General features: G+C 44.7%; 1 protein-coding gene across 2 annotated transcripts in view; it reads left to right on the forward strand.

The window, feature by feature from the left end:
- Positions 1–8,944: 8,944 nt before the first annotated feature.
- Positions 8,945–20,436, forward strand: part of LOC120979487 (probable endonuclease 4) — a 66,513-nt gene continuing 55,021 nt past the window's right edge. The window contains exons 1-4 of one of the 2 annotated variants that reach the window (XM_040408268.1): positions 8,945–9,056; positions 16,276–16,383; positions 17,300–17,431; positions 19,601–19,729. In XM_040408268.1, coding sequence (XP_040264202.1) covers positions 16,281–16,383; positions 17,300–17,431; positions 19,601–19,729 — 364 coding nt within the window. In that variant the 5' untranslated portion in view covers positions 8,945–9,056; positions 16,276–16,280. The remainder of the gene's footprint in view (positions 9,057–16,275; positions 16,384–17,299; positions 17,432–19,600; positions 19,730–20,436) is intronic. The other variant, XM_040408269.1, reaches the window with a different exon arrangement.

Raw genomic sequence — 20,436 nt, forward strand, 5'->3', positions numbered from 1 at the left:
GGGTGTTTTTGCAAACTACAGAATCAGGGCAACCCATTTTGAGTGTTGTTTGGCAGTTAACCCTTGTTTTACTCCTGGAAAAAATTGATTATATTGGAAAATTTTCCAAAAAATATAAATTTCAAAATTGTTTCTCCATCTGCCATTAACTCTTGTGGAACACCTAAAGGGTTAACAAAGTTTGTAAACCCAGTTTTGAATACCTTGAGGGGTGTACTTTCTTAGATGGAGTCACTTTTTTGAAATTTCTATTCTAGGGGTGCAACAGGGGGCTTCAAATGGGACATGGTATAAACAAAACCAGTCCTACCAAATCTGCCTTCCAAAACCCATATGGTGTTCCCCTCCTTCTATGTGCTACCGTTCGGCCAAACAGTAGTTTACGACCACATATGGGGTGTTTTTGCAAACTACAGAATCAGGGCAACCCATTTTGAGTGTTGTTTGGCAGTTAACCCTTGTTTTACTCCTGGAAAAAATTGATTATATTGGAAAGTTTTCCAAAAAATATAAATTTCAAAATTGTTTCTCCATCTGCCATTAACTCTTGTGGAACACCTAAAGGGTTAACAAAGTTTGTAAACCCAGTTTTGAATACCTTGAGGGGTGTACTTTCTTAGATGGAGTCACTTTTTTGAAATTTCTATTCTAGGGGTGCAACAGGGGGCTTCAAATGGGACATGGTATAAACAAAACCAGTCCTACCAAATCTGCCTTCCAAAACCCATATGGTGTTCCCCTCCTTCTATGTGCTACCGTTCGGCCAAACAGTAGTTTACGACCACATATGGGGTGTTTTTGCAAACTACAGAATCAGGGCAACCCATTTTGAGTGTTGTTTGGCAGTTAACCCTTGTTTTACTCCTGGAAAAAATTGATTATATTGGAAAGTTTTCCAAAAAATAGAAATTTCAAAATTGTTTCTCCATCTGCCATTAACTCTTGTGGAACACCTAAAGGGTTAACAAAGTTTGTAAACCCAGTTTTGAATACCTTGAGGGGTGTACTTTCTAAGATGGAGTCACTTTTTTGAAATTTCTATTCTAGGGGTGCAACAGGGGGCTTCAAATGGGACATGGTATAAACAAAACCAGTCCTGCCAAATCTGCCTTCCAAAACCCATATGGTGTTCCCCTCCTTCTATGTGCTACCGTTCGGCCAAACAGTAGTTTACGACCACATATGGGGTGTTTTTGCAAACTACAGAATCAGGGCAACCCATTTTGAGTGTTGTTTGGCAGTTAACCCTTGTTTTACTCCTGGAAAAAATTGATTATATTGGAAAATTTTCCAAAAAATATAAATTTCAAAATTGTTTCTCCATCTGCCATTAACTCTTGTGGAACACCTAAAGGGTTAACAAAGTTTGAAAAAACAGTTTTGAATACCTTGAGGGGTGTAGTTTCTAGAATGGGGTCATTTTTGGGAGGTTTCTATTATCTAAGCCTCACAATATGACTTCAAACCTGAACTGGTCCATAAAAAGTGGGATTTTGAAGATTTCTGAAAATTTCAAAATTTGCTTCTAAACTTCTAAGCCTTGTAACATCCCCAAAAAATAAAATATCATTCCCAAAACAATTCAAGCATGAAGTAGACATATGGGGAATGTAAAGTCATCACAATTTTTGGGGGTATTACTATGTATTACAGAGGTAGAGAAACTGAAAATTTGAAATTTGCAAATTTTTCAAAATTTACGGTAAAAATTGTATTTTTTTATGCAAAAAAATTAACTTTTTTGACCCAATTTTAGCAGTGTCATGAAGTACAATATGTGACGAAAAAACAATCTCAGAACGGCCTGGGTAAGTCAAAGTGTTTTAAAGTTATGAGCACTTAAAGTGACACTGGTCAGATTTGCAAAAAATGGCCTGGTCCTTAAGGTGAAAATGAGCCCGGTCCTTAAGGGGTTAAAGGGGTTGTCCATGATCAAAATTATTTTTTCAAATATAGTTTACTCACTATTACTAGGCGAGTCAAGATTCCCCCGATGTTTTTATGTATTTTTTAACCTGTGCTGCATGGCTCCTATGGTCCCCCACAGATTGTTGACATGGATGTTTATTTCTGTGATGACTTCCTGCTGCACTGTGGGTCCCAGCGCAGCGCGGCATCTCCTGGTTTCTACTGTCTTTCAACTCGTCCCTGCACCCGCCCCCTCATACATATTCTCCTGCCGCACATCGTCCTCTCCCCCCTCCTACATATCCCGCCTCCAGCAGCACATATTCCTCCCCCATATTTACACCCATAAACTCCTCCTAGCTCTGTCTTCATTCTGCCTCCATTCAGTAGAAAGATCTATGCCCGGTGCGGTGACGTCACCGGACTGGAGGGGCGTGGCTTAACACGATGTCTGCAAACCTAGTTACCGCCCCTCCGTGCGCTCTGCATAATGAGTTAGGCTGACGGTGACGTCACCGGGCTCCCTGCGAAGCCGGAAGAAGAGGCTTCGCTTGCCTGCAAGGGACCCGGTACGTCACTTATTTTACAAAAATAGTCACTTCCGGCCAACAATTTGCAGTATCAAAACGGGGCTTTAGAAATATGTGGTGCAGGTAGGACATGCATGTGTGACATATGTATGTCACTCTGGTACTAATACAACAATGTCCCCAATCCCGGGTGCTGTGGAGGTCACTGTTAAGGGGGTGGGACATCATGGAGGTTACTGTTAAGGGGGTGAGCTGCTGTGGAGTTCACTGTTAAGGGGGTGGGCGCTGTGGTCACAGTTAAGGGGGCAGGTGCTGTGGATGTCACTGTTAACGGGTTGGGGTGCTGTGCAGGTCACTGTTAAGGGGGTTGGGTGCTGTGGAAGTCACTGTAAAGGGGGCGGTGTGCTGTGGAGGTCACTGTTAAGGGATCAGGCTGCTATGGAGGTCAGTATTATGGGGGTACACTGTGGATATCTTTTAACCACAAACATTAAATTAAATAGTCAAAATATACCCATGTGAAGGCGGGTCACTCTGCTAGTATATTATATATATTAGTAGGTTTTACCTACTATACCCACACATGCTCGGAAGGACCAGAAGGTGAATTTCTTGGAAGCAGGCGTAGGGACAGCCTTTAAAACCTCACTTAAAATTGACATTTTGCCTAACTTTTTAGATATTTTTCAGGCTTTCCCCATATCCCTACCTTGCTCTTTATTTCAGCATTTAGAAACAGCGGTGCTCAGATTTCTGTGGGTCAAATTCGACCAAAAAAACAACAACATTAACATCCTTTATAGACCTAAGACCCTTGGAGGCGTTGACCTCCTGGACTTTAATTATTTTACCATACTCACCAGACCTATAGATTGGCATCATCATGGGTCAGAATAGAACAAACCTTTTATTTTCTCCTTAAACACTCTCGTTGGATCTCTCCCAGAGACAGGCCACAGTTGGCTAAAAACAAACACTTAGGGTGCCTTCACACGCAGAAGATTTTGATGCAGAAAATTCTGAGACTGAAACTGTTCCGTTCACCTTAATGGGGCTTGCCGAAATCTAGGTGCTTCCTGCCCCATTCAAATAAATGGAACCAGGGGCGTAGCTAAAGGCTCAGGGGCCCTAGTGCAAGAGTTCAGCTTGGGCTCAATGCTTTGTGGCCAGGGGCGCTGAGGCAAATATTGAAACGGCAACCTCCCCCCACCCATGTCAAATTCTTGACCTAACCCCTTCCCTCCAGCCAGAGGTGGGACTTGATTAGCATGCAGTTTCTCATGCGGCTTAAGGGTCTTTGGGCCCCCTCAGGCTCCTGGGCCCGGTAGCGACTGCTACCTCTGCACCCGATATAGCTACGCCCCTGAATGGAACTGATTCTCAGTTGCAGAATTTTCTGCATCAAAATCTACTGCATGTGAAAGAACCCTTAGGCCATTGGACTCTTTATCACATAAGTGTATTGGTTCATGGAGGGACAGTACCCTCACACTCATTTTACAAAACCCAGCATTCACCCCTATTTAACGTGGGACAACTTCTTTGGCTTTAAGGCCTCTTATGACCTCCACTTATACCACCTCCTGTCGGGATCCCCATTGCCTTCGATTGGAGACCCTGTTACCAAGAATGCCTCATTGCGACCCCCAAGGTTGGAATATGGGCAACTCAAGGGAACAGTATTTTGGGAGTTGGACATAACTGCAGAGTCTTAGGACTGGCAAAAGGCATTTCTGTTTTTTCCTTTCTATGACGTTTTGACCAAGAAAAAAAAGTGTCTCATTGAAAACAGGTATCCCATCGAGCTACATGCATTCTCTGCCATGGTGCTAGGCCCTTGCTAGCATTGTGAGAGAAAAAGGGGAACGATGCTTCACATCTCATGGGGCTGCAATAAAGTTAAGCTTTTTTGGGATAAGGATTTTGCAGCGTATCGCACCATTTCTAAGAGATCTATGAGCAAATCTCCTTAGGTAGTGCTCTTCTCTGTTCTCCCGGGCTCAATCTCTGTCCAAAAGAAAAGCATACTATGTTTTTGCATAACAATGGCAAGGTCAGTAATACCGAGACATTGGTGCACACTTTTATTTATCCAAGCCGTTCTGAGATTGTTTTCTTGTGACACATTGTACTTCATGATAGTCATAAATTTGAGTCAATATATTTCACCTTTATTTATGAAGAAATCCCAAATTTACCAAACATTTTGAATAATTCGCAATTTTCCAAATTAAAATTTCTCTGCTTTTAAAACAGAAAGTGATACCTCACGAAAATATTGATTACTTAAAGAGGACCTTTCACTGGATTTTATTAATTGAGATAAGTACCTGTACTTGCGGGGTACCCCCGGCTGATGCTGCCACCTTGCCTGTTTTGTTAAAATAGCGCTCTTACGACGCTCAGTATGCAAATACTGGAAGAGGACGTTGAGACCGGATAAAAAGGAACAGACCTGCCATCCCTTCCATCATCATGGGAAATGTGAGATCGCTCCAAAACAAAGCGGATGAACTTGCGGCGCTAACAAAGCATCAGCGCGTCTATAGAGTAGTTTACTCATTCTGACTGAGACATGGCTGACAGGATTAACGCCGGACATGCATGTATACATGGAAGGGTTTCATCTGCTTCGGGCTGACAGAGTAAGAAGAGAGGAGGAGGTCTGGCTGTGTTTGTGAATGATAGATGGTGTAACTCTGGGGATCTAACTATCAAAGAGACGCTTTGCTGTGAAGACATTGAGCTGCTAGCTGTTAGCATGAGACCTCACTATCTACCACGTGAGTTTACACAGGTTATTGTGTTAGCAGCCTACGTGCCCTCCTCTGCCAATGCTTCAGCTGTCATTATTCACACTGTGACCAGCAGACTCCAGACAAAACACCCCCAGGCTCTGTTTTTGATCTCTGGAGACTTTAATCACGTGTCCCTGTCTTCCACTCTTTCCACCTTCAGCCATACCAGAGACAATAGAACGCTGGACCTACTGTATGCTAATACTAAACAGGCATACAGCTCCTCACCTCTCCCTCCCCTGGGGGGCTCAGACCACAATCTGGTTTATCTTCAGCCTGTGTACAGACCCCTTGTATGCAGAGAACCAGCTGTGAGGCACACAGTGAGAGGATGGTCTGAGGAGACTGAAGACGCTCTGAGGGACTGTTTGAGCTGCACTGGGTGGGATGAGCTCTGTGCTCCTCATGGGGAGGACATCGACAACATTACTGACTGCATCACAGACTACATAAACTTTTGTGTGGAGAACACCAGTCATGAAGGTACAGTGTTTTTCTAATAATAAGCCTTGGATTAACCCAGAAATAAAGGCTCTCCTCAAGGGAAATAAAGGCTCTCCTCAAGGGAAATAAAGGCTCTCCTCAAGGAAAAGAAAAGAGCCTTTAAATCTGGAAACAAGGAGGAGCTTAAAACTGTGCAGAAGGAGCTGAGAAGGAAGATCAGAGAGGGGAAAACCATCTACAGGAAGAAGATGGAGGACAAGCTGCAGTAGAATAACACACACGGGGACTGGAAAAGCCTGAAAACCATCTCAGGTCACAAACCGGGTCAAATCCAGACTGCAGGTGACTTGGGGTGGGTTAATGAGGTGAACAAGTTCTTCAATAGGTTTGACCAGATACCCACCTCTCCCCTGACAAAATCCCACATGCTGCTACAAACAACCCCCCATCTTCTTCCCCCACCACTACTATCACTGCCTGTTCACCTCTTAGCAACCTACCACCACTCTCCCCCTCTACACCAGAAGACTCCATCGTTCACCCCCCTCCCCAGATTGTCCTTCACCACATTCCAGGTGAGGAAGGAACTACAGAAAATCAAGGTGCGTAAAGCTGCAGGACCAGACGGCATCAGCTCCAGGCTCCTGAAGTGCTGCTCAGACCAACTGTGTGGCATCATGAATCACATGTTCAACATGAGCCTGAGGCTGGGGAAGCCCTCATGTGTGGTACCAATGCCAAAGACCTCAGCAGCTACAGGCCGGTAACACTGACCTCACACTTGATGAAGACCCTGGAGAGACTGGTTCTCAACCATCTACGACCCCTGGTGAGCTCTTTATTGGATCCACTGCAGTTTGCCTACCAGCCTGGCATCGGGGTGGATGATGGCATCATCTACCTCCTACATCGAGCTCTAACTCACCTGGAGAGGCCTGGAAGCACTGTGAGGTTCATGTTTTTTTAATTTCTCTAGTGCTTTTAACACCTTCCAACCTGGACTTCTGAGGGACAAGCTGGAGATGGCAGGAGTGGACCACCACGTCACATTGTATACTTGACTACCTCACACAACGCCCAGTTTTTAAAATCTCAGGGTTGTGTCTCTGACAAGCGGATCTGCAGTACAGGGACTCCACAGGGAACAGTGCTGTCACCGTTCCTCTTCACCCTCTACACTGCAGACTTCTACATCGACTCCCCAGGCTGCCACCTACAGAAGTTCTCTGATGTCTCTGCCATAGTCGGCCTTATCACAGGGGAGGACGATTCAGAGTACAGACAGGGGACACAGGATTTTGTGGACTGGTGTCAGCGGAACCAGCTCCAGATCAACGCGGGCAAAACCAAGGAGCTGGTGGTGGATTTCCGCAGACACAGGCCCTCTGCTTTGGTTCCAGTGAACATACAGGGAACGGACATTGAGGTGGTGGACTCTTATAAGTACCTGGGTGTTCACCTGAACAACAAACTGGACTGGAGTAAAAACACTGATGCTCTTTTCAAATAGGGTCAGAGCAGACTCTCTCTGTTGAGGAAACTGAGGTCCTTTGGAGTGCAGTGGACGCTCCTAAAGACCTTCTTTGACTCAGTGGTGGCATCAGCCATATTCTATGGTGTGGTTTGTTGGGGGAGCAGCTTATCTGTGGCTGAGAGAAAGAGATTAGTTAAGTTCATTAAGAAGGCCAGCTCTGTCCTAGGTTGTCCCCTTGATCTAGTGCAGGAGGTGGGTGACAGAAGAACTCTAGCAAAATTAACATCCCTGTTAGACAATGTCTCCCACCCCATGCACAAAGCTGTTGTGGAGCTGGAGAGCTTCTTCAGTGACAGACTGCCGCCTCCTACGTGCACGAAGGAATGTTATCGGAGGTCCTGCCTCCCAGCAGCGGTTAGGATTTATAACCACCACTGTTCCCAGAAACTCTGTAGTGAATTTTTTAACTAAATTCTGTGTTATGTTTTTCTTGTATTTTACTCTTTCATTTCTAATTACTCTTATTTTTGCTCCTGTTGTGAATGTGATTGCTGCTGTTATGCCAAAATGTCCCCACTGAGGGACAATAAAGGGATTTTTAAAGGCTTCCGTTTTGCGTTCCGTCATAATAGAAGTCTATTGGCAGCATAACGTCTGTCCTGGTTTCTGTTATGCAGGACTGGACTCTGGCATAATGGAAACCAGGACGGATCCGTTATGCGGCCCATAGATTTATATTATGAAGCATCAAAACGGAATGCCTCTTAAAGGCTTCCGTTTTGACTTCCATCTTATGGATTCCGTTATTTTCCGTTAGAACCATGTTATAACGGAAAACAATAACGAAATCCATAACAGTGATGTGAGCTCACCCTTACATCTGTTTTTGTCAGAGATCTGTTATTTTAGAAGCGAACTAACAAAAGCGAAACAGACAAAAGAGGATGCAAAATAAGCACCGCAGACGCTCAACATATAGGACCTGTTTTTTTTCGTTTTTTTCTGACGGGTTATAAGAATAGAAGAATAAATGGTGATGTGAACCCGGCCTGAAAGGGGTTGTCTAAGACCCATCAAATGTGTTAAAACCTGGGGGCACTATTTTGTTTTTGATGGGTCTTGGACAGCTCCTTTAATAGTGGTTCAGGACAGTGAGAGAGTTAATGTAAACTTCCCTCCTTGTCTAATGTGAGGAAGGGGTTAATGTCAGAATACCTGGTGGTTGAGGAAAGTGAGGGCATTAATTCCAGTATGGTTGGTGCTCTTGGCCAGTGATCCCTGGGGGTCTTGTGCAGTAATGAGGTTAATGTGAGGATCCCTAGTGGAGGGCAATGAGTTAATGTGGTGTATATTGCCCTGGCTGTAACTTCCTGTTTATTCCCTGCACTGATCACACAGATGATGAGTGCAGGGAGGAGGTTTTATGGATCACACCCCAAAGCTTCACAGCAGCAGCAGCAGAGGCATTTTCATAGGAATTGTTTTTTTTCCCCGCGTTATCCGTTATGTTCAGCAACAACCGCTAGAGGGCGACAACCGCACAGTAAATCAGCCAGCTGATACACTAACGACCTTCCAGTCTGCGTATACAACCTACAGCGGCGCTGTGACCTGAGCACGTACCCTTTCATGCAAGTGTTTCCACAAGAAACGTATTACTACTACACGACCCACAGTTCTGCCTCGTCTGTTTCTCCCCACTCCATCTAGTATGGAAGTAAGCGGCCATTTTTAAGAAGCCCTGATGTTTTGAGGCGCTGGAGCGAGGAGGGTACATTTTGGCCTCTAGTGTTCGCAGTCGCGGTGTTCTCGGCGTGGATCCGTTACCGCAGAGGGCTGTGATCTGAGCGCGCGCGCGGCCCGCCTCGTTAACCCATTCTGTGCTGACAACAGACGTGTAATGTGGGTTTCTGTCGTTTTCCATGTTCACTTCGATATTTAGCTGTCTAGTAATAATGCAAGAAACCTCATTCTCATTGTATGTGTTTATAGCTGCATTAACCCTTTAGAGGGGGGGGGGGGGGTGTTATCCTACATGTATTACCCATCCACAGGTCATCAATATCAGATGGCAGGGGGCAGACTGCAGGGACCCCCAGTGATCCAGAGAATGAGGGGCCCATCAGTGACTGGAGCAGCAGTGTGCATGTTGTTCCTTTCCTCCATGGTATCATGGAGCGCTACCTGGCAGTCTACAGAAATGAATGAAGCGATGGCGCTACTGCTCTATTCAGAAAGTGACCTCCTCCTTCTAGGGATTACTACCGGTCAGACCGCTGCGATGTCCTGTGGATACAAGATGGGTACTTTCACACTAGCGGTTTTCTTTTCCGGTATTGACTTCCGTCACAGGAGCTCAATACCGGAAAAAAATGCAGAGCAATCCATGGAGAGCAGGATGCGTCAGTTCAGTCCCTCTTACGTTTTTTGGACTGAGAAAATACCGCAGCATGCTGCAGTTTTCTCTCCGGCCAAAAATGCTGAATATGTGCCGGAATGCCATTAATTTACATTGAAATGTATTCGTGCCAGATCCGGCATTAAGTGTTCCGGCAAAACGGACCTGGCTTTCCGGTCTGCGCATGAGCAAACTTTTAAATATGCAAAAAAATAATAATACCAGATGACACAGGAGAGACGGATCCGGTATTTCAATGCATTTGTCATCCGGATCCGTCTGACAAATGCCATCCGTTTGCGTCCAGCGACGGAACTGCCTGCCGGAATCCTCTGCCGCAAGTACCCTTAACTCTTTGGATACTGGAGGTTTTTTCATTTTTGCGTTTTCATTTTTATTCCCTATTTTCCGTGAGCCATAACTTTTTTACTTTTCCGGTCACTTAGCTGTATGAGGTCTTATTTTTTGCGGGACAAGTTGTACTTTCTAATGCCACCATTAAGTATGGCATACAATGTTGTGGGAAGCGGTAAAAAAAAATCCAAATGGGATGAAATTGGAAAAAAAATGCAATCCCTCCACCAGGTTTTGTTCCCACGGCGTTTTGTTTACAGCAAAACTGACCCATGCCCTTCATTCTCTGGGTCAGTACGATTACAACGATACACCATATGTATAGGATCTTTATGTCTAATTAGTGTAAAAATAAATGTAAACTTTGAGATTTTTTTTTATATCACCATATTCTGACCCCCATAACTTTTTTTTATACTTATGTTTACTGAGCTGTTTAGGGGCTCACTTTTGCGGAACCATCTGTACTTTTAATTGATATCATTTTGGAGTATGCGTGACTTTTTGATCACATTTTATTAAATTTTTTGAGGTGAGAAGCAATGAAAAAATGGCAAATTGTCAATTTTTACCATTTTTTCCGTTACGCTATTCGCCGTATTGGATTTTTTTTTTCTATTTTAATAGTATGGGCATTTTCGGTCGCGGTGATACCCATAATGTTTATATTTATTGTTATTTAGGTATTTATTTTTTAATTATACGAAAAGGGGGTGATTTAAACTTGTATACCGTATTCTTTATTTTTTATATATATTTTTTGACATATTTTTATTTTTTTGTGATCATTATGTGCCTCATATATGAGCTTATTAAATATATTTTTTTAATTTTGGTTTATCCGGAATTTATTACTAGCTTATTTTGCTCACTTTTGCTCATTTCTTACCCTGGCCTGCCATCTGGTGGCCAAAATAAGAATTGCAGTTTAAATACTGCTAGCTTTTTCAGTAAAGCTACCAGTATTCAGTGCAACTATCTATGCCCGGATTGGACACGCGGGGCATAGGTAGGAAGTCCGGAGGCGCGAGCTCTCAGGTTTTTGTGCATTTAGGTGCCGTGATCTCACTTGATCACGGCATCTAAAGCATTTAATTAGCGCGATCGGCATTATTGCCGGTTGCAGTAATTAGCCGCAGGTCTCTGCTGTTTGAAACAGCAGAGACTTGCCGGCCATGACGCCCGCTGCATGCGCGAGCGTACATGTACTGCGCTGGTAGCGAAAGGGTTAATACTTTTTGCTGGATAAACACTGTGTCACATGTTGTTGTTTTTTGCCAGTTAAAGCCAGGTAGTGACGTATAGTTTTTTCTCATTTTATTTTCTGATCTCAATTTTTCCTTTTATATTAAATTTCCTTAGCATGGTAAATGGCGCAACCATCTTGCCCGGGCTGTTTTTAAAGGGGTTCTCTGCATTTCCTATATTGATGACCTATCCTCAGGAGAGATCATCAGTAGTGATGAGCGAAGCGAGCTTCAGATTTTACGTTCAAAACTTTGGATTAATACTGTATGGAGATCCGTCTCTGTACAGTATTAGAATGTATGGGCTCTGATGAGCCCAAGTTAGTTATTTGCGAAGTCGCACGTGACTTTGTTGAATAACTTCGGTAGGTGATTCCAATGTACCAGTCGGAACCGAGGCAGAGTTTGGTTCCAAGTTTTATAGTGGTTTTCCACTTTAAAAATCAAATATCGAAGTTATTCAACAAAGACATGCGCGACTTTGCAAATAACTAACTTCGGCTCATCGGAGCCCATACATTTTAATACTGTTCGGAGTTTTGAACAAAGCAACTCTGTATGTAACATAGTTGATACAGTTGAAAAAAGACATACCGTATTTTTCGCTTTATAAGATGCAAAAGGGGGGGGGGAAATGGCAGTGCGTCTTATAAAGCGAATGGTGCACTTTTTACATTGCTGACACTGATACATTGCCGGCCGCTATGCTGCACAGCGCGGCCTGCGATGTATCAGAGCTCTATCACGCGGGGTGGGAGGAGGGGCTGGCGGCCGGCAACTGCTGTTGCATTCGCAGCGGGGCCCGGTGCATTCACTGTACTCCATTACATCGGGCCCCGCTCACAACAGTCTGCATATGTAAAGTCTAGTCATATAATCCTCAATCCTGCTTTGTTAAACTACAGTAATCATCAAACTAGCAGGCAGGCCGGCAGCGTTACGTCACTCACCCCGTCATGCTCCTCCCACTTCATTAATGAAGCTGACGGATCAGGAGCGTGAATGACTGAGTGACGTTACGCTGCCGGCCTGCCCGCCGCTTTGATAGTGATTACTACTACAAACAATTACCGTAGTTTAACAAAGCAGGATTGAGGATTACATGACTAGACTTTACCTATGAAGACTGCTGTGAGTGAGGCCCGGTGTAATGGGGGTCACTATTTACACAGGGACATGAGAAGACACAGAGGGGACCAGCATGAGATGCTATATATTTATCCACAGATCCCCTCATAACAGTGTCATCCACAGATATCCCCATAGCAGTGTATCATCCACAGATTCCCCCATAACAGTGTCATCCAAAGACCCCACCCAGATCAGTGTGTCATCCACAGATCCCCCCCATAACAGTGTCATCCACAGATGCCCCCATAGCAGTGTATCATCCACACATGCCCCCATAGCAGTGTATCATACACAGATGCCCCCATACAGGGTATCATCCACAGATCCCCGAAAGCAGTGTATCATACACGGATCCCCTCATAACAGTGTATCATACACAGATCCCCTCATAACAGTGTATCATCCACAGATCCCCTCATAACAGTGTATCATCCACAGATCCCCTCATAACAGTGTATCATCCACAGATCCCCCATAGCAGTTTATCATCCACAGATCCCCCCATAACAGTGTCATCCACAGCTCCCCCTATAACAGTGTCATCCACAGCTCCCCCTATAACAGTGTCATCCACAGCTCCCCCTATAACAGTGTCATCCACAGCTCCCCCTATAACAGTGTATCATCCACAGCTCCCCCTATAACAGTGTATCATCCACAGCTCCCCCTATAACAGTGTATCATCCCCAGCTCCCCCTATAACAGTGTATCATCCACAGCTCCCCCTATAACAGTGTATCATCCACAGATCCCCTCCATAACAGTGTCATCCACAGACCGCCATTAGTTCAAAACCCACCAAAAGCACATCTTTTGGTTCAATGTTTTTTTTTCTTACTTTCCTCCTCAAAAACCTAGGTGCGTCTTATAAAGCGAAAAATACGGTAAGTCCATCAAGTTCAACCAAGGGATAGGTGGGAATCTGAAGCTTGCTTCGCTCATCACTAGTCATCAGTATCAGATCGGCAGGAGGTCCGACTCCCGCAGCCTTGCCAATCAGCTGTTTGAAGAGAAAGCAGAGCTGGACATTGCAGCAGAGAGGTGTACTTGCAGCGTCTCTGTCCCATTCACTTCAATGGGACAGCTCCTTAGTCACATGAAGTGAACGGGGGTGGAGGAGCTGTTATTACACTGCTCACCGCTGCAATGTCGCCAGGGAGCAGGTAAACAGTGAAAAGAAGGCAGTGCTCATATCAGCACTGCATTCTCTTCATACAGCTGATCGGCGGGATGCTGGGAGTCGGACACCCGCTGATTTGATATTGATGACCTGTACTGATGATAGGTCATCAATATAGGAAAAGCAGACAACCCCTTAAAGAGCATTTAGAGATATGCCACCAATGACCATAGACACAAACGGCTGGAGAGGACTCTGACTTCTATGGGAGAGTTTTCTAGGCATGTTCTGTGACTTGTGCAGAGGTCAGGAAGGAGTAGAAAAGTTGTAATATCACCTGTTGTGAATTGTGGATCCTGTCTTACCTATACAGAGGTATATCTGTGTGATAATGAGATATTGGCAGTAAAGTGATCTACACAGACCAAGAAGTGGCGCTTAGAATTAGGCCCAGTAGCCAGAGCGAAAACTGCAGGATTGTATGTTTGTTTGTTTTTTGTAATATAGTGACATGGAAAACTATAATAACAGCTCCAACATTTTTTTTTTATTCTGTTTAACATAAAAAAGTATCTAAACAATATTTCATTTTCTGATGACACATTCCCTTTAAAGAATGTTAAAGACATTATAAACTAAGTATCAGGATACGTAGGGGATAGTGCAGGGATCTAACTGCACCTACTATTTTTTCTCGGCGCTGCTCCGTTCGCCCGCTTTGGTCCCCGTTGTATTCTCCCGCCTGGTATGCTAATTTTAGCATTGGAACAATGAGGAGGAGACTTAGTCTTTCTCCGTGGGCGTCTCCTTCTCCCTGAGAAGCTGAGCTTTTATTTATTTTTCTCCCTGGCTGTGACTCTCTCTGCTGCGTTTGGACAGCGCTACAGCCAGGGAGAAGGAGACGCCCGCGGAGAAAGACTCAGTCTCCTCCTCAATGTTCCGATGCTAAAATTAGCATACCAGCCGAGCCATGAGGACTGTCTTCGGAATACTGAAGACCTAGCTACAGACCTAGCTACAAGCAATACAACAGGGGCGACAGCGGGCGAATGGAGCGGCGCCCAGAAAAAATAGTAAGTGCAGTTAGATCCCTGCACTATCCCCTACGTATCCTGATACTTAGTTTATAATGTCTGAACCCATGAAAGGTCCTCTTTAAAGGGAACCTGTCACCGGGATTTTGGGTATAGAACTGAGGACATGGGTTGCTAGATGGCCGCTAGCACATCCGCAATACCCAGTCCCCATAGCTCTGTGTGCTTTTATTGTGTAAAAAAAACAATTTGATACATATGCAAATTAACATAAAAGAGTCATCTCTCACTTGTGTGACCGGAGAAGAGTCGTATTTTCAAGCTCTGACTCATCTCAGGTTCATTTGCATATGGATCAAATCGGGTTTTTTTAAACAATAAAAGCACACAGAGCTATGGGGACTGGGTAATGCGGATGTGCTAGCGGCCATCTAGCAACCCATGTCCTCAGCTCAATACACAAAATCCCGGTGACAGGTTCCCTTTAAGGGTGTGCCTTATATTGGCTATAAGGGTGCAGCATTTTTTTTTTTCCCATCAGTCCTAATCCAAAATCCATAACGTTTTTATTTTTCTGTCAACATAGTTTTATGAAGGCCTTTTTCTTTTTGTTTTTTACCAGGATGATTTGTATGTTTCATATCTTTGTGAATATAACTTAAAGACTAAATTTTGTTAAAGGGGTATTCTGACCAATAAATAAATCTCCCATGGCCTGCAAATGACCTAAAAAATAAACCCGCATATACACCTCGCCAATTCCCTGTTCCTGCTTCACTGTGGATAGGTGATAAAAGTGAATGAATCGCCTTTTATTTTCTTCTGGTTCTTCTTCTTTTTTTTTTTTATTCTTTTTTTTTTCTGTACGGGATTATGGGGCCATAGGGTTTGCTGTGCTACCTCATTTTCCCATGCACTGTAATGGGAGCTTCCGAAACAGTGGAGGGTCAGCCTGGTGGTCAGCGCATACTGACATCTCGCCTCAGTAACGTGAAGCTGAGACAACCCCTTTAAAGATGGCACACAGTTTTAGGGTTCATGCACATGAACGTGTGCCGGCCAGGCCCATGCTGCGGACCACAAATAGTGGTCCGCAATGCATGGGCACCGACCAGAGGTGCGGAGGCACGGATAGATCCCCCCATAGAAGTACTCCGTAGTGCTTCCGTGGGGTTCCATGCCTTCACTCCGCACCTTTCGTATTGCGGACCTATTCAACTGAATGGGTCCGCATCCGTGATGCGGTGAAAAAATGGCCATAATACGGGCCCGGCAGGCACAAGGTCGTGTGCATGAGTCCTTATTCATTTAAATTTCTGCTCCTATCAGTCTGCTCAGCTCCTCCTGTTCTAAACCATGCTGCCTGCAGATTGCCTGCATTTTTATAGTGACAGGTTCCCTTTAAGGCCTCATGCACACGACCGTGGGCAGACCGCAAATGGCTGGTCCGCAATATATGGGCACCGGCCGCATGGACTCCATATTACGGATGCTGACCCATTCACTTGAATAGGTGAGCAATCCGCCAGATATGGGGTGATGCAGAGTAGAGGCACGGAGCGGAGGCCTACGGAAGCACTACAGAGCATTTCTGTGTGCTTTCTGTCTGTGTGTCCACACTGCAAAAAAATAGTGCATGTCCTAGTTTTTGTTGTGTGGATCACGGACCCATTCAAGGATGGCTCCCATTCATTGCGGACCGCTATTTGCGCTCTGTAGCAAGGGCACTGACGGCTTACGGTCGTGTGCATGATGCCTAAGGGACACATCTTGTGGGATGAGATTGTTCAAACGGGACAGTCCCTTAATTTACATAAGTAATGTAATTGTTTTACAGCTCACATGAGTATGGATGGGCATGGAGAAGAAGAAGGTTCCACTGCTCAACAGCTCAAGAAAAATCTCCGAACTGGCAATACAGTAAAAAGGCGGCCAAAGAAAGATGGTATGAGAGGTCATTATGTAATAATTTATACGGGTATTCTGCCTTTGGGTCCTCAGCACTTGAACCTTCCACTATCAAGAGCACAGGAGTTCCTTGTTGTTTCATTAAATGGTCTCTAAAGTTCTCACACAACTTTGCATAAATCAATAGTGCGGGTGAATATAAGAAACCTTATCACAGGAAAATGGCTCAATTTATCCTTCTTTCCTAAACTAACATTCTCCATCTTGGGAGAGCGAGATGGACTTTCAGCGCACTTCCCCCATATCCCCTCCCCGCTCTATAGACTTCTATGGGCAGCATGTAATCTGATCCTTTAGATGGCTGACAGTCTGTTTTGCTCACTCAAGCCTGATCAGTGGAGAAAGAGGCATTTATCTCTGATAAGATATATTACAAAGTTTCTTATATTCACCTTTATTATTGAATTATGCACAGTTTACTGAAAGGTTAGTGGCCATTTAAAAGCCCACTCGTACTGTACCTGTACTGTTTCTTTACTGTGTTCTCCAAAAATAGGCTATATGTGATTCCATCATTACAGTTAGAGGCAGCCGAGCCATGAGGACTGAATATTCGGCAGTACACATTAGAGGCTGGTTTTTCAAACTATAGTCTGTTACTGGTTTCCAGGTTACAAGCAGAATTGTGTTTGACACTGCAAAATCTAGACTACGTGCCTGGGTAATTGCTAAATTTGTCAACCCCAGTACTCATGGCATCTAGTCTTCTCCATCATGGCATAAATGGGGAATGGAGAAGCTTGAATGTGGCCTTCGCTGGTGCATCATTGGTGCAAATTGAAAAGAAATGTCCTTATTACATGTATTGATAAATCATATTTGGGTGGAAATAGTCTTCAATAAAGACACATGGATAACAACTTATACTTTACTGACCTGGTTTTATTACTTAGAAAATCCGGGGTCAGATGATAATCTAAAATCAGAGCCGTACAGCAAGCGAAAAACGAAGAAAAGAGAAACTACAAGCAAATGCCAGGCAGAGAATACTAAAGACCTAGCTGCAAAAATGAAACCTGACCGACGTGAGCATCATCAAAGACTCCAGATTACAGCCCGTTGTAAAGCAGTGCCAACACAAGGCTGGTGATAGTGACATTCCCTTCAGGTTTCAGCAGTGCCAGAGATGTTCTTTATAGCAAAAGTGACCAAATAACATGTTCTACCAGTAGGACTATCTTAAAGGGGCTCTCCAATTTCCGATATTGATGACCTATCCTCAGGATGGATCTACAATATCGTATCGGTGAGGGTATGACACCAGCACCCCCACGATCAGCTGTTTGGAGAGAAGGCAGCACTCCTACCAGCGCTGCGTTCTCTTTACTGTTTACCTCCTTGCTTTTGACATTGCAGCAGCAAGCGGGTGTAATTATATCTGCTCTGTGCTATTCACTTGAATGGGAAGGAGTTGTAGTTACACTCCGTCTCACTGAAGTGAATGGTACGGAGGAGCTGTCATTACAATGCTGACTGCGAGCAGGTATACAGTGGCGAGAACGCAGCGCTGGTACGAGCACTGCATTCTCTCTAACAGCTGATCATCAGGGGTGTCGGGAGTCAGACATCCCACCGATATACTGAGGATAGGTCATCAATATTGGAAACCACCCCTTTAATGTTATGCTTCCAGATACAGAAGAGGAAACACTGCCTCCTCATAGGTTCCTAATTCAGTGTGCTAGTCATTACCTTTTTCTAGTGAAATGTTTATAGGCAGACCAAGGAGGGACTTTTCCTGTGGTATTAGTTGGTGGAACTTTGATGGCTAGACACTGTAGCACAGAAGAAGAGGCGGAATGTGGTCATGGAATAACAAGGCATAGCTTTGGAGCAGTGCAATAAGTAGCTTACCTTGTATATTAAAGGGGTTGTCTGGTTTCAGAGCTGAACCCGGACATCCCCAGAATTTCACCCAGGCAGCCCCTCTGACTAGAGCATCGGAGCATTTCATGCTTCGATGCTCTCCTTTGCCCTGCACTGAATCGCGCAGGGCGAAAGGATTTTGTGGAGTTCCGGTGATGTATCGGGCTCTCAATCAGGCTGCCAGGTGGAGGCTTCCGCCCAGCAGTGAGCCCGGTGACTTCATCGGCACTGATGGGCGGGCTTTACCGCTGCCTTAGCCTGTAAAATGGCTAGGGTGTCGCTAAAACTCGCCCATCAGAGCCGGTGACGTCACCGAACACACTGCTGGGTGGAAGCCTCCGCCCGGCAGTGTGTTATAGTAAATAAAAGATCCCTTGCCCTGCGTGATCCTGCGCAGGGCAAGGGAGAGCATCGGAGCATGAACTGCTCCGACGCTCATGTCAGGGGGGCTGCCTGGGTGAAATTATGGGTATGTCCGAGTTCAGCTCTGAACCCGGACAACCCCTTTAACATAGGGGCCTGGACTTTATCCGTTTTGTGATCTGCCATTCTTAGATCAGAAAAATATGGATGTGGTCCATGTGCATCTCACACTTTTTGTGGGCCCCTTTGTAAAATTGTCTCTTTTTGTACGCATAACGGATAAGAATAGGACATTTTTTATAATTTGCGGCACAGCCGCATGGATGTGGACACTACATGGATTTCAGTGATGTCATTATTATCCATGAACTCACATTCGCTTCCCACGGTAAGCCTGAAAACGTCCTGGAGTTCGTTGCACTGTTCGGGAGATGCATTACAATATAATGAGCAGGGACTGTTTGTAGGCTTACTGCAGGGAAAGAGAGGTCAGAGAATTAGTCTCTCTTCTGTTCATGGGGCGTTTCATGATGGCCGATCATCTTGACGTAAATGTTTTATGTTTAGTAAATGAATATAAATATAGTGTTTCTCAAAGGGGTTGTCCTATCTCAAGTCTTTCATGGCTGACATAGCAATAACCCACAGTAGGAGCCAGCCCAGGGAGCTGGAGCTATGGAAATGGCAGAGCGGCTGGCTTTCCACCGTTTCCCTAGCTCCCATAGCAGTAAATGGGAGTTATGCAAACCGTGTATTACACAAGCTATACTGTTTCTGTAGCTCCTAAGTTATGGAAACAGTGTAACTCATTTCACGTATCTTTAAATAGCAGAATGTCCTATCCATCTCAAATGTACTGCCTGTAAAAATTATGATCAGTCACTCCCAGCTTGTGTATCATAAGTAGTGTTCACTTCAGTAGAGTTCATGTTGTTGTCCATCTGATATGTTGACTTTTGTACTAGATAACGTATGCTCGAATGAGATTTCTAAATCGGGACCCGACAAGAAGCAAAAGTCAAAGAAAAGAGAAACGACCAAAAAAGCCCAGAAAACGAATACAGACACAACTACCAACGTGAAACCTGAAACAGGTAAGGCCACTTTCACACTGGCGTTTTGGTTTTCCATTTGTGAGATCCGTCATGGGCTCTCACAAGCGGTCCAAAACAGATCAGTTTTGCCCTAATGCTCAGAATGCATCAGTTTGCCTCCGATCAGTCTCCATTCCGCTCTGGAGGCGAACACCAAAACGCTGCCTGCAGCGTTTTGCTGTTCGCTTGACGAAACTGAGCCAAATGGTTCCGTTCTGGCGCACAATGTAAGTCAATTGGGGGCGGATCAGTCTTCTCTGACACAATCTGGCACAATAGAAAACGGATCCGTCTCCCATTGACTTTCAATAGAGTTCATGACGGATCCGTCTAGGCTATGTTACAGATAATACAAACGGATCCATTCATGACGAATGCATGTGGTTGTATTATTGTAACGGATCCGCCCAAAACGGGAGTAGTCTTAGTAAAAGGAGTTGTCTGGTTTTCTCATATTGATGACCTATACTTAGGATAGGTCATCAATATCAGATAGGCGGCGGTCTGAATCCTGGCACCCCCACTGATCAGCTGTTTGAAGAGAATGCATGGCTCGTACAAGCACTACGTCCTCTTCACTGTTTACCTGCTCTTTGTCGATATTGCGGGTGTAGAACCTAGGCCAATCTGATATTGATGACCTATCCTGAGGACCGGACTACCAGACAACATGGATCTGTCATGTGCATATGCTGCCCTATGTAAAG

This window comes from Bufo bufo, chromosome 9 (assembly GCF_905171765.1).
Source record: "Bufo bufo chromosome 9, aBufBuf1.1, whole genome shotgun sequence".
Classification (NCBI taxonomy): Eukaryota; Metazoa; Chordata; class Amphibia; order Anura; family Bufonidae; genus Bufo; species Bufo bufo.